The 14,493-nt window shown below is 50.5% G+C and overlaps 1 protein-coding gene across 1 annotated transcript in view; it reads right to left on the bottom strand.

The window, feature by feature from the left end:
* Window positions 1-14,493, bottom strand: part of LOC137301220 (ephrin type-B receptor 2) — a 1,084,770-nt gene that overhangs the window by 387,588 nt on the left and 682,689 nt on the right. Inside the window, exon 4 of the mRNA XM_067970697.1 lies at window positions 6,315-6,470. Coding sequence (XP_067826798.1) covers window positions 6,315-6,470 — 156 coding nt within the window. The remainder of the gene's footprint in view (window positions 1-6,314; window positions 6,471-14,493) is intronic.

The following is a 14,493-nucleotide window of genomic DNA, read 5'->3' as shown; positions in this document are numbered from 1 at the left end:
ACAACTTCAACAAGACATCCCAACTCCTGCATTCAATGTTCTGACCAATGAAACCAAGCATGCTGAATGCCTTCTTCACCACCCTATCCACCTGTGACTCCACTTTCAAGGAGCTATGAATCTGTACTCCTAGATCTCTTTGTTCTATAACTCTCCCCAACGCCGTACCATTAACGGAGTAGGTCCTGGCCCGATTCGATCTACCAAAATGCATCACCTCACATTTATCTAAATTAAACTCCATCTGCCATTCATCGGCCCACTGGCCCAATTTATCAAGATCCCGTTGCAATCCTAGATAACCTTCTTCACTGTCCACAATGCCACCAATCTTGGTGTCATCTGCAAACTTACTAACCATGCCTCCTAAATTCTCATCCAAATCATTAATATAAATAACAAATAACAGCGGACCCAGCACCGATCCCTGAGGCACACCGCTGGACACAGGCATCCAGTTTGAAAAACAACCCTCGACAACCACCCTCTGTCTTCTGTCGTCAAGCCAATTTTGTATCCAATTGGCTACCTCACCTTGGATCCCATGAGATTTAACCTTATGTAACAACCTACCATGCGGTACCTTGTCAAATGCTTTGCTGAAGTCCATGTAGACCACGTCTACTGCACAGCCCTCATCTATCTTCTTGGTTACCCCTTCAAAAAACTCAATCAAATTCGTGAGACATGATTTTCCTCTCACAAAACCATGCTGACTGTTCCTAATTAGTCCCTGCCTCTCCAAATGCCTGGAGATTCTGTCCCTCAGAATACCCTCTAACAACTTACCCACTACAGATGTCAGGCTCACTGGTCTGTAGTTCCCAGGCTTTTCCCTGCCGCCCTTCTTAAACAAAGGCACAACATTTGCTACCCTCCAATCTTCAGGCACCTCACCTGTAGCGGTGGATGATTCAAATATCTCTGCTAGGGGACCCGCAATTTCCTCCCTAACCTCCCATAACGTCCTGGGATACATTTCATCAGGTCCCGGAGATTTATCTACCTTGATGCGCGTTAAGACTTCCAGCACCTCCCTCTCTGTAATATGTACACTCCTCAAGACATCACTATTTATTTCCCCAAGTTCCCTAACATCCATGCCTTTCTCAACCGTAAATACCGATGTGAAATATTCATTCAGGATCTCACCCATCTCTTGTGGTTCCGCACATAGATGACCTTGTTGATCCTTAAGAGGCCCTACTCTCTCCCTAGTTACCCTTTTGCCCTTTATGTATTTGTAGAAGCTCTTTGGATTCACCTTTGCCTGATCTGCCAAAGCAATCTCATATCCCCTTTTTGCCCTCCTGATTTCTCTCTTAACTCTACTCCGGCAATCTCTATACTCTTCAAGGGATCCACTTGATCCCAGCTGCCTATGCATGTCATATGCCTCCTTCTTATTTTTGACTAGTGCCTCAATCTCCCGAGTCATCCAAGGTTCCCTCCTTCTACCAGCCTTGCCCTTCACTTTATAAGGAATGTGCTTACCCTGAACCCTGGTTAACACACTTTTGAAAGCCTCCCACTTACCAGACGTCCCTTTGCCTGCCAACAGACTCTCCCAATCAACTTCTGAAAGTTCCTGTCTAATACCATCAAAATTGGCCTTTCCCCAATTTAGAATTTTAACTTTTGGGCCAGACCTATCCTTCTCCATAGCTATCTTAAAACTAATGGAATTATGATCACTGGTCCCAAAGTGATCCCTCACTAACACTTCTGTCACCTGCCCTTCCTTATTTCCCAAGAGGAGGTCAAGTTTTGCCCCCTCTCTAGTCGGGCCATCCACATACTGAATGAGAAATTCCTCCTGAATACACTCAACAAATTTCTCTCCATCCAAGCCCCTAATGCTATGGCTGTCCCAGTCAATGTTGGGAAAGTTAAAGTCCCCTACTATTACCACCCTATTTTTCTTGCAGCTGTCTGTAATCTCCTTACATATTTGCTCCTCAATTTCCCGTTGACTATTTGGGGGTCTGTAGTACAATCCTATCAAAGTGATCTCTCCCTTCTTATTTTTCAGTTCTACCCATATGGACTCAGTGGGCGAACCCTCGGATATATCCCCTCTCACTACTGCCGTGATGTTCTCCCTAATCAAGAACGCAACTCCCCCTCCTCTCTTACCTCCTGCTCTATCTTTCCTATAGCATCTGTACCCTGGAACATTGAGCTGCCAGTCCTGCCCCTCCCTTAGCCATGTTTCAGTAATAGCTATAACATCCCAGTCCCATGTACCCATCCATGCCCTGAGTTCATCTGCCTTGCCCATCAGACTTCTTGCATTGAAATAAATGCAGTTTAATCGAGTCTTCCCTTGGTCTTTGCCCTGCTTTCTCAGACCATCTGTCCGGTCATGTTCTGTACACTCTCCCTTACTGCCTTTTGTTTCTGTCACCACTTTATTTCCCACTGACTTCCTGCATCGGTTCCCATCCCCCTGCCACATTAGTTTAAACCCTCCCCAACAGCACTAGCAAACACTCCCCCTAGGACATTGGTTCCAGTCCTGCCCAGATGCAGACCGTCCAATTTGTACTGGTCCCACCTCCCCCAGAACCGGTTCCAATGGCCCAGGAATTTGAATCCCTCCCTCTTGCACCATCTCTCAAGCCACGTATTCATCTTAGCTATCCTGTCATTCCTACTCTGACTAGCCCGTGGCACTGGTAGCAATCCTGAGATTACTACCTTTGAGGTCCTACTCTTTAGTTTAACTCCTAACTCCCTAAATTCAGCTTGTAGGACCTCATCCTGTTTTTTACCTATATCGTTGGTGCCTATATGCACCACGACAACTGGCTGTTCACCCTCCCCCTCCAGAATGTCCTGCAGCCGCTCCGAGACATCCTTGACCCTTGCACCAGGGAGGCAACATACCATCCTGGAGTCTCGGTTGCGTCCGCAGAAACGCCTGTCTATTCCCCTTCCTGTGGATGGTACACACTGCAGCCACTGTGCGCCGGTGGTGAAGGGAGTGAATGTTTAGGGTGGTGGATGGGGTGCCAATCAACCGTGCTGCTTTGTCCTGGATGGTGTCGAGCTTCTTGAGTGTTGTTGGAGCTGCACTCATCCAGGCAAGTGGAGAGTATTCCATCACACTACTGACTTGTGCCTTGTCGATGGTGGAAAGGCTTTGGGGAGTCAGGAGGTGAGTCACTCGCTGCAGAATACCCAGCCTCTGACCTGCTCTTGTAGCCACAGTATTTATGTGGCTGGTCCAGTTAAGTTTGTGGTCAATGGTGACCCCCAGGATGTTGATGGTGGGGGATTTGGCGATGGTAATGCCGTTGAATGTCAAGGGAGGTGGTTAGACTCTCTCTTGTTGCAGATGGTCATTGCCTGGCACTTGTCTGGCGCAAATATTACTTGCCACTTATGAGCCCAAGCCTGGATGTTGTCCAGGTATTGCTGCATGCGGGCACGGACTGCTTCATTATCTGAGGGGTTGCGAATGGAACTTAACACTGTGCAATCATCAGCGAACATCTCCATTTCTGACCTTATGATAGAGGGAAGGTCATTGATGAAGCAGCTGAAGATGGTTGGGCCTTGGACACTGCCCTGAGGAACTCCTGCAGCAATGTCCTGGGGCTGAGATGATTGGCCTCCAACAACCACTACCATCTTCCTTTGTGCTAGGTATGACTCCAGCCACTGGAGAGTTTTCCCCCTGATTCCCATTGACTTCAATTTTACTTGGGCTCCTTGGTGCCACACTCGGTCAAATGCTGCCGTGATGTCAAGGGCAGTCACTCTCACCTCACCTCTGGAATTCAGCTCTTTTGTCCATGTTTGGACCAATGCTGTAATGAGCTCTGGAGCCGAGTGGTCCTGGCGGAACCCAAACTGAGCATCGGTGAGCAGGTTATTGGTGAGTAAGTGCCACTTGATAGCACTGTCGACGACACCTTCCATCACTTTGCTGATGATTGAGAGTAGACTGATGGGACGGTAATTGGCCGGATTGGATTTGTTCTGCTGTTTGTGGACAGGACATACCTGGGCAATTTTCCACATTGTCGGGTAGATGCCAGTGTTGTAGCTGTACTGGAACAGTTTGGCTAGAGGCGCGGCTAGTTCTGGAGCATAAGTCTTCAGCACTACAGCCGGGATGTTGTTGGGGCCCATAGCCTTTGCTGTATCCAGTGCACTCAGCCGTTTCTGGATATCATGTGGAGTGAATCGAATTGGCTGAAGACTGGCTTCTGTGATGGTGGGGATATCGGGAGGAGGCCGAGATGGATCATGCACTTGGTACTTCTTGCTGCAAACGCTTCAGCCTTGTCTTTTGCACTCACGTGCTGGACTCCGCCATCATTGAGGATGGGGATGTTTACAGAGCCTCCTCCTCCCGTTAGTTGTTTAATTGTCCACCACCATTCACGACTGGATGTGGCAGGTCTGCAGAGCTTTGATCTGATCCGTTGGTTGTGGAATCGCTTAGCTCTGTCTATAGCATGTTGCTTCCGCTGTTTAGCATGCATGTAGTCCTGTGTTGTAGCTTCACCAGGTTGGCACCTCATTTTTCGGTGCACCTGGTGCTGCTCCTGGCTTGCTCTTCTACACTCCTCATTGAACCAAGGTTGATCCCCTGGCTTGTTATTAATGGTAGAGTGAGGAATATGCCGGGCCATGAGGTTACAGATTGTGCTGGAATACAATTCTGCGGCTGCTGATGGCCCACAGCGCCTCATGGATGCCCAGTTTTGAGCTGCTAGATCTGTTCTGAATCTATCCCATTTAGCACGGTGGTAGTGCCACACAACACGTTGGATGGTGTCCTCAGTGCGAAGATGGGACTTCGTCTCCACGAGGACTGTGCGGTGGTCACTCCTACCAATACTGTCATGGACAGATGCACCTGCGACAGGTAGTTTGATGAGGATGAGGTCAAATAGGTTTTTCCCTCGTGTTGGTTCGCTCACCACCTGCCGCAGGCCCAGTCTGGGATTTCCGTCAGTTGTGGTGCTGCCGAGCAACTCTTGGTGATGGACATTGAAGTCCCCCACCCAGAGTACATTCTGTGTCCTTGCTACCCTCAGTGCTTCCTTGAAGTGGTGTTCAACATGGAGGAGGACTGATTCATCAGCTGAGGGAGGGCGGTAGGTGGTAATCAGCAGGAGGTTTCCTTGCCCATGTTTGACCTGATGCCATGAGATTGCATGGGGCCCAGAGTCAATGTTGAGGACTCCCAGGGCCACTCCCTCCTGACTGTATATCACTGTACCGCCACCTCTGGTGGGTCTGTCCTGCCGGTGGGACAGGACATACCCAGGAATGGTGATGGAAGAGTCTGGGACGTTGGCTGAAAGGTATGATTCTGTGAGTATGGCTATTTCAGGCTGTTGCTTGACTAGTCTGTGAGACAGATCTCCCAATTTTGGCACAAGTCCCCAGATGTTAAGTGAGGAGGACTTTGCAGGGTCGACTGGGCTTGGTTTGCCGTTGTTGTGTCCAGTGCCTATGGTCCGTCTGGTTTTATTCTTATTATGACTTTTTTTTTAGCGAGATTTTACAACTGAGTGGCTTGCTCGGCCATTTCAGAGGGCAATTAAAATCAACCACATTGCTGTGGGTCTGGAGTCACATATAGGCCAGACCGGGTAAGGACGGCAGGTTTCCTTCCCTAAAGGATATTAGTGAACCAGATGGGTTTTCACAACAATCCGATGGTTTCATGGTCACCATTACTGATACTGGTTTTTTTTAATTCCAGATTTTATTTAATTAATTGAATTTAAATTCCCCAGCTGCCGTGGCGGGATTTGAATTCATGACTCTGGATTATTAGTCCAGGCCTAATGGGATTATTAGTTCAGTAATATAACCAATATGCTACCGTACCCCTGACTAGTTAAACTGTGATGGTGTCTCTCTGTCTCTCCGTGCCTGGTCCTGCCTCTGTCTCTCCGTGTCTCCCCGTTTCTGCCCCCTCTCCCCATGTCTGCCCCCGTGTCCGCCTCCATAGTAGGTACAGCACACAGGCAGGTCATTTGGCCCATCATGCCTATGCCAGCTCTTTTAAAGTGCTATCCAATTAGTCCCACTCCCCTGCTCTTTGCCCATCGCCCTGTAATTTTATTTTCCCATCTAGTGTTTATCCAATTCCCTTTTGAAAGTTTCTATTGAATTTGTTTCAGGCAGTGCATTCCAGATCATCATAACTTGCTGCGTAAGAGGTTTCCTCCTGTCACCTCTGGCTCTTTTCATTTGTTCTGTCTGTGTCTCCATGTCTGCCCCTGTGTCTGTCTCCATGAGTCAGCACCTCGTGAGGGAAGAAACATTACTGTAAGTGAACTTACTGGTGCAGGGCATGTCATGTGGGTCAGAGTCTGTCCGATAGTATCCATTCCGGCAAATACAGTTTGTGGCACCTTCAGAGGTGGTCCTGCTGTTGATTGGACAGCTCAAACAGGGGTCCTCCCCTTGGTTCGGCTTAAACGATCCCAATGGACAACCTGTAAAATAAAGAAATATATGAACTGATCTCTGCCTGTGAACGCAGTGTCTTCATATCTCCCAGTGGTGAGTCCGAGGCTGCAGCTTTCTTGGACTGTATTTACCACATGCCCACAAAAGCCCCAGGAAAAGGATCTGTGAGACATTAAATCAAACAAACGTGGGATTGAACAGATCGGAGTGATACACAATGAATCTAAACCGAATGTAAAAGTGTCACACACTTTGGATTCAAGAACATCTGAAAATCAATTTGAGACTTAAAATGTCTAAAACTCCAATTTGTTTGACAGGAATATGCTTGAAATCAAATACAGGGCAGCTTAAAACCAAAAGCTCAGCTTAACATCTGAATGAAAATGAAATAATAGCACCTTTAATGGAGTAATTTATATCATCTGAGTAATACATGTCAGTTTTAAATGTTTTGTCTGTGGAACTGAATTGATTTTTCAAATGTTGTCAAAGATATTTGCTGGTTCAGGTTTTCATTGTTGTTTCATTTCCAATTTATATTTGATAAATCATTTCAATTAAATCTCTATCATGTTTGATATTTAAATGGACTACATACAATCACTGCCTGGGCAGGCAAGTAATTCCAATTCTAATATGGTGCTTCCTTAATTCACTGCTATAGAATGGATGTGTGTGGATGAGTGTGAGTGTGTGGATGAGTGTGAGTGTGTGGATGAGTGTGAGTGTGTGTGTGCGGAGGGATGTGTGTGTGTGGATATGTGTGTGTGTGTGGATATGTGTGTGTGCATGGATGGGTGTGTGGACGGATGTGTGTGTAGATGGGTGTGTGCGCGCGTGTGTGTGTATGCAAATGGAGGTGTGTGCGCATGGGTGTGTGTGTGTGAATGGGTGTGTGTGTGTGTTTGTGTAAGATGTGTGTGTGTCTGGATGTGTGAATGGGTGTGTGTGTGTGTGGATGGATGTGTGTGTGTGCGTGTGTGTGTGAATGGGTGTGTGTGTGGCCGTGTGTGTGTGTGTGCGTGGGTGTGTGTGTGGCCGTGTGTGTGTGTGTGCGTGTGTGTGTGTGTGGATGGGTGTGTGTGTGGACGCATGTGTGTGCATGTGTGTGTGTGTGTGTGAATGGGTGTGTGTGTGGGTGTGTGTGTGTGGCCGTGTGTGTGTGTGTGTGGATGGGTGTGTGTGTGTGGATGGGGGTGTGTGTGTGTATGAGTGTGTGTGCGCACGGATGGGTGCGCGAGTGTGTGTGAGGATGGATGTGCGAGTGTGTGAGGATGGATGTGCGAGTGTGTGTGAGGATGGATGTGCGAGTGTGTGTGAGGAGGGATGTGCGAGTGTGTGTGAGAATGGATGTGCGAGTGTGTGTGAGAATGGATGTGCGAGTGTGTGTGAGGATGGATGTGCGAGTGTGTGTGAGAATGGATGTGCGAGTGTGTGTGAGAATGGATGTGCGAGTGTGTGTGAGAATGGATTGCGAGTGTGTGTGAGGATGGATGTGCGAGTGTGTGTGAGGATGGATGTGCGAGTGTGTGTGAGGAGGGATTGCGAGTGTGTGTGAGGATGGATGTGCGAGTGTGTGTGAGGAGGGATTGCGAGTGTGTGTGAGGATGGATGTGCGAGTGTGTGTGAGGATGGATGTGCGAGTGTGTGTGAGGAGGGATTGCGAGTGTGTGTGAGGATGGATGTGCGAGTGTGTGTGAGGATGGATGTGCGAGTGTGTGTGAGGATGGATGTGCGAGTGTGTGTGAGAATGGATTGCGAGTGTGTGTGAGAATGGATGTGCGAGTGTGTGTGAGGATGGATGTGCGAGTGTGTGTGAGGAGGGATTGCGAGTGTGTGTGAGGATGGATTGCGAGTGTGTGTGAGAATGGATGTGCGAGTGTGTGTGAGGATGGATGTGCGAGTGTGTGTGAGGATGGATGTGCGAGTGTGTGTGAGAATGGATGTGCGAGTGTGTGTGAGGATGGATGTGCGAGTGTGTGTGAGGATAGATGTGCGAGTGTGTGAGGATGGATGTGCGAGTGTGTGTGAGAATGGATGTGCGAGTGTGTGTGAGGATGGATGTGCGAGTGTGTGTGAGGATAGATGTGCGAGTGTGTGAGGATGGATGGCGAGTGTGTGAGGATGGATGTGCGAGTGTGTGTGAGGAGAGATTGCGAGTGTGTGTGAGGATGGATGTGCGAGTGTGTGTGAGGATAGATGTGCGAGTGTGTGAGGATGGATGTGCGAGTGTGTGTGAGGATGGATGTGCGAGTGTGTGTGAGGAGAGATTGCGAGTGTGTGTGAGGATGGATGTGCGAGTGTGTGAGGAGAGATTGCGAGTGTGTGTGAGGATGGATGTGCGAGTGTGTGAGGAGAGATTGCGAGTGTGTGTGAGGATGGATGTGCGAGTGTGTGTGAGGATAGATGTGCGAGTGTGTGAGGATGGATGTGCGAGTGTGTGTGAGGATGGATGTGCGAGTGTGTGTGAGGATGGATGTGCGAGTGTGTGTGAGGATGGATGTGCGAGTGTGTGTGAGGATGGATGTGCGAGTGTGTGTGAGGATGGATGTGCGAGTGTGTGTGAGGAGAGATTGCGAGTGTGTGTGAGGATGGATGTGCGAGTGTGTGTGAGGATGGATGTGTGAGTGTGTGTGAGGAGAGATTGCGAGTGTGTGTGAGGATGGATGTGCGAGTGTGTGTGAGGATGGATGTGTGAGTGTGTGTGAGGAGAGATTGCGAGTGTGTGTGAGGATGGATGTGCGAGTGTGTGTGAGGATGGATGGCGAGTGTGTGTGAGGAGAGATTGCGAGTGTGTGTGAGGATGGATGTGCGAGTGTGTGTGAGGATGGATGTGCGAGTGTGTGTGAGGATGGATGTGCGAGTGTGTGTGAGGATGGATGTGCGAGTGTGTGTGAGGAGAGATTGCGAGTGCGTGTGAGGATGGATGTGCGAGTGTGTGTGAGGATGGATGTGCGAGTGTGTGTGAGGATGGATGTGCGAGTGTGTGTGAGGATGGATGTGCGAGTGTGTGTGAGGATGGATGGCGAGTGTGTGTGAGGATGGATGTGCGAGTGTGTGTGAGGATGGATGTGCGAGTGTGTGTGAGGATGGATGTGCGAGTGTGTGTGAGGATGGATGTGCGAGTGTGTGTGAGGATGGATGTGCGAGTGTGTGTGAGGAGAGATTGCGAGTGTGTGTGAGGATGGATGTGCGAGTGTGTGTGAGGATGGATGTGCGAGTGTGTGTGAGGATGGATGTGTGAGTGTGTGTGAGGAGGGATGTGCGAGTGTGTGTGAGGATGGATGTGCGAGTGTGTGTGAGGAGGGATGTGCGAGTGTGTGTGAGGATGGATGTGTGAGTGTGTGTGAGGAGAGATTGCGAGTGTGTGTGAGGATGGATGTGCGAGTGTGTGTGAGGATGGATGTGTGAGTGTGTGTGAGGAGAGATTGCGAGTGCGTGTGAGGATGGATGTGCGAGTGTGTGTGAGGATGGATGTGCGAGTGTGTGTGAGGATGGATGTGCGAGTGTGTGTGAGGAGAGATTGCGAGTGTGTGTGAGGATGGATGTGCGAGTGTGTGTGAGGATGGATGTGCGAGTGTGTGTGAGAATGGATGTGCGAGTGTGTGTGAGAATGGATGTGCGAGTGTGTGTGAGAATGGATGTGCGAGTGTGTGTGAGGAGAGATTGCGAGTGTGTGTGAGGATGGATGTGCGAGTGTGTGTGAGGATGGATGTGCGAGTGTGTGTGAGGAGGGATTGCGAGTGTGTGTGAGAATGGATGTGCGAGTGTGTGTGAGAATGGATGTGCGAGTGTGTGTGAGGATGGATTGCGAGTGTGTGTGAGGAGGGATGTGCGAGTGTGTGTGAGAATGGATGTGCGAGTGTGTGTGAGGAGGGATTGCGAGTGTGTGTGAGAATGGATGTGCGAGTGTGTGTGAGAATGGATGTGCGAGTGTGTGTGAGGATGGATGTGCGAGTGTGTGTGAGGATGGATGTGCGAGTGTGTGTGAGGATGGATGTGCGAGTGTGTGTGAGGATGGATGTGCGAGTGTGTGTGAGAATGGATGTGCGAGTGTGTGTGAGGAGGGATGTGCGAGTGTGTGTGAGGAGGGATTGCGAGTGTGTGTGAGGAGGGATTGCGAGTGTGTGTGAGAATGGATGTGCGAGTGTGTGTGAGAATGGATGTGCGAGTGTGTGTGAGAATGGATGTGCGAGTGTGTGTGAGAATGGATGTGCGAGTGTGTGTGAGGATGGATGTGCGAGTGTGTGTGAGGATGGATTGCGAGTGTGTGTGAGGAGGGATGTGCGAGTGTGTGTGAGAATGGATGTGCGAGTGTGTGTGAGGAGGGATTGCGAGTGTGTGTGAGGATGGTTGTGCGAGTGTGTGTGAAGAGAGATTGCGAGTGCGTGTGAGGATGGATGTGCGAGCGTGTGTGAGGATGGATGTGCGAGTGTGTGTGAGGATGGATGTGCGAGTGTGTGTGAGGATGGATGTGCGAGTGTGTGTGAGGATGGATGGCGAGTGTGTGTGAGGATGGATGTGCGAGTGTGTGTGAGTATGGATGTGCGAGTGTGTGTGAGAATGGATGTGCGAGTGTGTGTGAGAATGGATGTGCGAGTGTGTGTGAGGATGGATGTGCGAGTGTGTGTGAGGAGGGATGTGCGAGTGTGTGTGAGTATGGATGTGCGAGTGTGTGTGAGGATGGATGTGCGAGTGTGTGTGAGGAGGGATGTGCGAGTGTGTGTGAGAATGGATGTGCGAGTGTGTGTGAGAATGGATGTGCGAGTGTGTGTGAGGATGGATGTGCGAGTGTGTGTGAGGAGGGATGTGCGAGTGTGTGTGAGTATGGATGTGCGAGTGTGTGTGAGGATGGATGTGCGAGTGTGTGTGAGGAGGGATGTGCGAGTGTGTGTGAGAATGGATGTGCGAGTGTGTGTGAGGATGGATGTGCGAGTGTGTGTGAGAATGGATGTGCGAGTGTGTTTGAGGAAGGATTGCGAGTGTGTGTGAGGATGGATGTGCGAGTGTGTGTGAGGATGGATGTGCGAGTGTGTGTGAGGAAGGATTGCGAGTGTGTGTGAGGATGGATTGCGAGTGTGTGTGAGGATGGATGTGCGAGTGTGTTTGAGGAAGGATTGCGAGTGTGTGTGAGGATGGATTGCGAGTGTGTGTGAGGATGGATGTGCGAGTGTGTGTGAGGATGGATGTGTGAGTGTGTGTGAGGAGGGATGTGCGAGTGTGTGTGAGGATGGATGTGCGAGTGTGTGTGAGGAGGGATGTGCGAGTGTGTGTGAGGATGGATGTGCGAGTGTGTGTGAGGATGGATGTGCGAGTGTGTGTGAGGATGGATGTGCGAGTGTGTGTGAGGATGGATGTGCGAGTGTGTGTGAGGATGGATGTGCGAGTGTGTGTGAGGATGGATGTGCGAGTGTGTGTGAGGAGGGATGTGCGAGTGTGTGTGAGGATGGATGTGCGAGTGTGTGTGAGGATGGATGGCGAGTGTGTGTGAGGATGGATGTGCGAGTGTGTGTGAGGATGGATGTGCGAGTGTGTGTGAGGAGGGATGTGCGAGTGTGTGTGAGGATGGATGTGCGAGTGTGTGTGAGGATGGATGTGCGAGTGTGTGTGAGGATGGATGTGCGAGTGTGTGTGAGGATGGATGTGCGAGTGTGTATGAGGATGGATGTGCGAGTGTGTGAGGATGGATTGCGAGTGTGTGAGGATGGATGTGCGAGTGTGTGTGAGAATGGATGTGCGAGTGTGTGTGAGGAGGGATGTGCGAGTGTGTATGAGGATGGATGTGCGAGTGTGTGTGAGGATGGATGTGCGAGTGTGTGTGAGGAGGGATTGCGAGTGTGTGAGGATGGATGTGCGAGTGTGTGTGAGGATGGATGTGCGAGTGTGTGAGGATGGATGTGCGAGTGTGTGTGAGGATAGATGGCGAGTGTGTGAGGATGGATGTGCGAGTGTGTGTGAGGATGGATGTGCGAGTGTGTGTGAGGATGGATGACGAGTGTGTGTGAGAATGGATTGCGAGTGTGTGAGGATGGATGTGCGAGTGTGTGAGGATGGATGTGCGAGTGTGTGTGAGAATGGATTGCGAGTGTGTGAGGATGGATGTGCGAGTGTGTGAGGAGGGATGTGCGAGTGTGTGTGAGGATGGATGTGCGAGTGTGTGTGAGGATGGATGGCGAGTGTGTGTGAGGATGGATGTGCGAGTGTGTGTGAGAATGGATTGCGAGTGTGTGAGGATGGATGTGCGAGTGTGTGTGAGGAGGGATGTGCGAGTGTTTGTGAGGATGGATGTGCGAGTGTGTGTGAGGATGGATGTGCGAGTGTGTGTGAGGATGGATGGCGAGTGTGTGTGAGAATGGATTGCGAGTGTGTGAGGATGGATGTGCGAGTGTGTGAGGAGGGATGTGCGAGTGTGTGTGAGGATGGATGTGCGAGTGTGTGTGAGGATGGATGTGCGAGTGTGTGTGAGGATGGATGGCGAGTGTGTGTGAGAATGGATTGCGAGTGTGTGAGGATGGATGTGCGAGTGTGTGAGGAGGGATGTGCGAGTGTGTGTGAGGATGGATGTGCGAGTGTGTGTGAGGAGGGATGTGCGAGTGTGTGTGAGAATGGATGTGCGAGTGTGTGTGAGGATGGTTGTGCGAGTGTGTGTGAGGATGGATGTGCGAGTGTGTGTGAGGATGGATGTGCGAGTGTGTGTGAGGATGGATGGCGAGTGTGTGTGAGAATGGATTGCGAGTGTGTGAGGATGGATGTGCGAGTGTGTGAGGATGGATGTGCGAGTGTGTGTGAGAATGGATGTGCGAGTGTGTGTGAGGATGGATGTGCGAGTGTGTGAGGATGGATGTGCGAGTGTGTGTGAGGATGGATGTGCGAGTGTGTGAGGATGGATGTGCGAGTGTGTGAGGATGGATGTGCGAGTGTGTGAGGATGGATGTGCGAGTGTGTGTGAGAATGGATTGCGAGTGTGTGTGAGAATGGATGGCGAGTGTGTGAGGATGGATGTGCGAGTGTGTGTGAGGATGGATTGCGAGTGTGTGTGAGAATGGATGGCGAGTGTGTGAGGATGGATGTGCGAGTGTGTGAGGATGGATGTGCGAGTGTGTGTGAGGATGGATTGCGAGTGTGTGAGGATGGATGTGCGAGTGTGTGTGAGGATGGATGTGCGAGTGTGTGTGAGGATGGATGTGCGAGTGTGTGTGAGGATGGATGGCGAGTGTGTGAGGATGGATGTGCGAGTGTGTGAGGATGGATGTGCGAGTGTGTGTGAGGATGGATTGCGAGTGTGTGAGGATGGATGTGCGAGTGTGTGTGAGGATGGATGTGCGAGTGTGTGTGAGGATGGATGTGCGAGTGTGTGTGAGGATGGATGTGCGAGTGTGTGAGGATGGATGTGCGAGTGTGTGTGAGGATGGATGTGCGAGTGTGTGAGGATGGATGTGCGAGTGTGTGTGAGGATGGATGTGCGAGTGTGTGTGAGGATGGATGTGCGAGTGTGTGTGAGGATGGATGTGCGAGTGTGTGTGAGAATGGATGTGCGAGTGTGTGTGAGGATGGATTGCGAGTGTGTGTGAGAATGGATGGCGAGTGTGTGAGGATGGATGTGCGAGTGTGTGTGAGGATGGATGGCGAGTGTGTGAGGATGGATGTGCGAGTGTGTGAGGATGGATGTGCGAGTGTGTGTGAGGATGGATGGCGAGTGTGTGAGGATGGATGTGCGAGTGTGTGTGAGGATGGATGTGCGAGTGTGTGTGAGAATGGATGTGCGAGTGTGTGTGAGGATGGATTGCGAGTGTGTGTGAGAATGGATGGCGAGTGTGTGAGGATGGATGTGCGAGTGTGTGAGGATGGATTGCGAGTGTGTGTGAGAATGGATGGCGAGTGTGTGAGGATGGATGTGCGAGTGTGTGTGAGGATGGATGTGCGAGTGTGTGTGAGGATGGATGGCGAGTGTGTGAGGATGGATTGCGAGTGTGTGTGAGAATGGATGGCGAGTGTGTGAGGATGGATGTGCGAGTGTGTGTGAGGATGGATGGCGAGTGTGTGAGG

Source organism: Heptranchias perlo, chromosome 32 (assembly GCF_035084215.1).
Source record: "Heptranchias perlo isolate sHepPer1 chromosome 32, sHepPer1.hap1, whole genome shotgun sequence".
In the NCBI taxonomy this organism is placed as follows: Eukaryota; Metazoa; Chordata; class Chondrichthyes; order Hexanchiformes; family Hexanchidae; genus Heptranchias; species Heptranchias perlo.
Note: the sequence above shows the minus strand (reverse complement) of the source record. Positions and strands in the feature narration are given on the sequence as shown.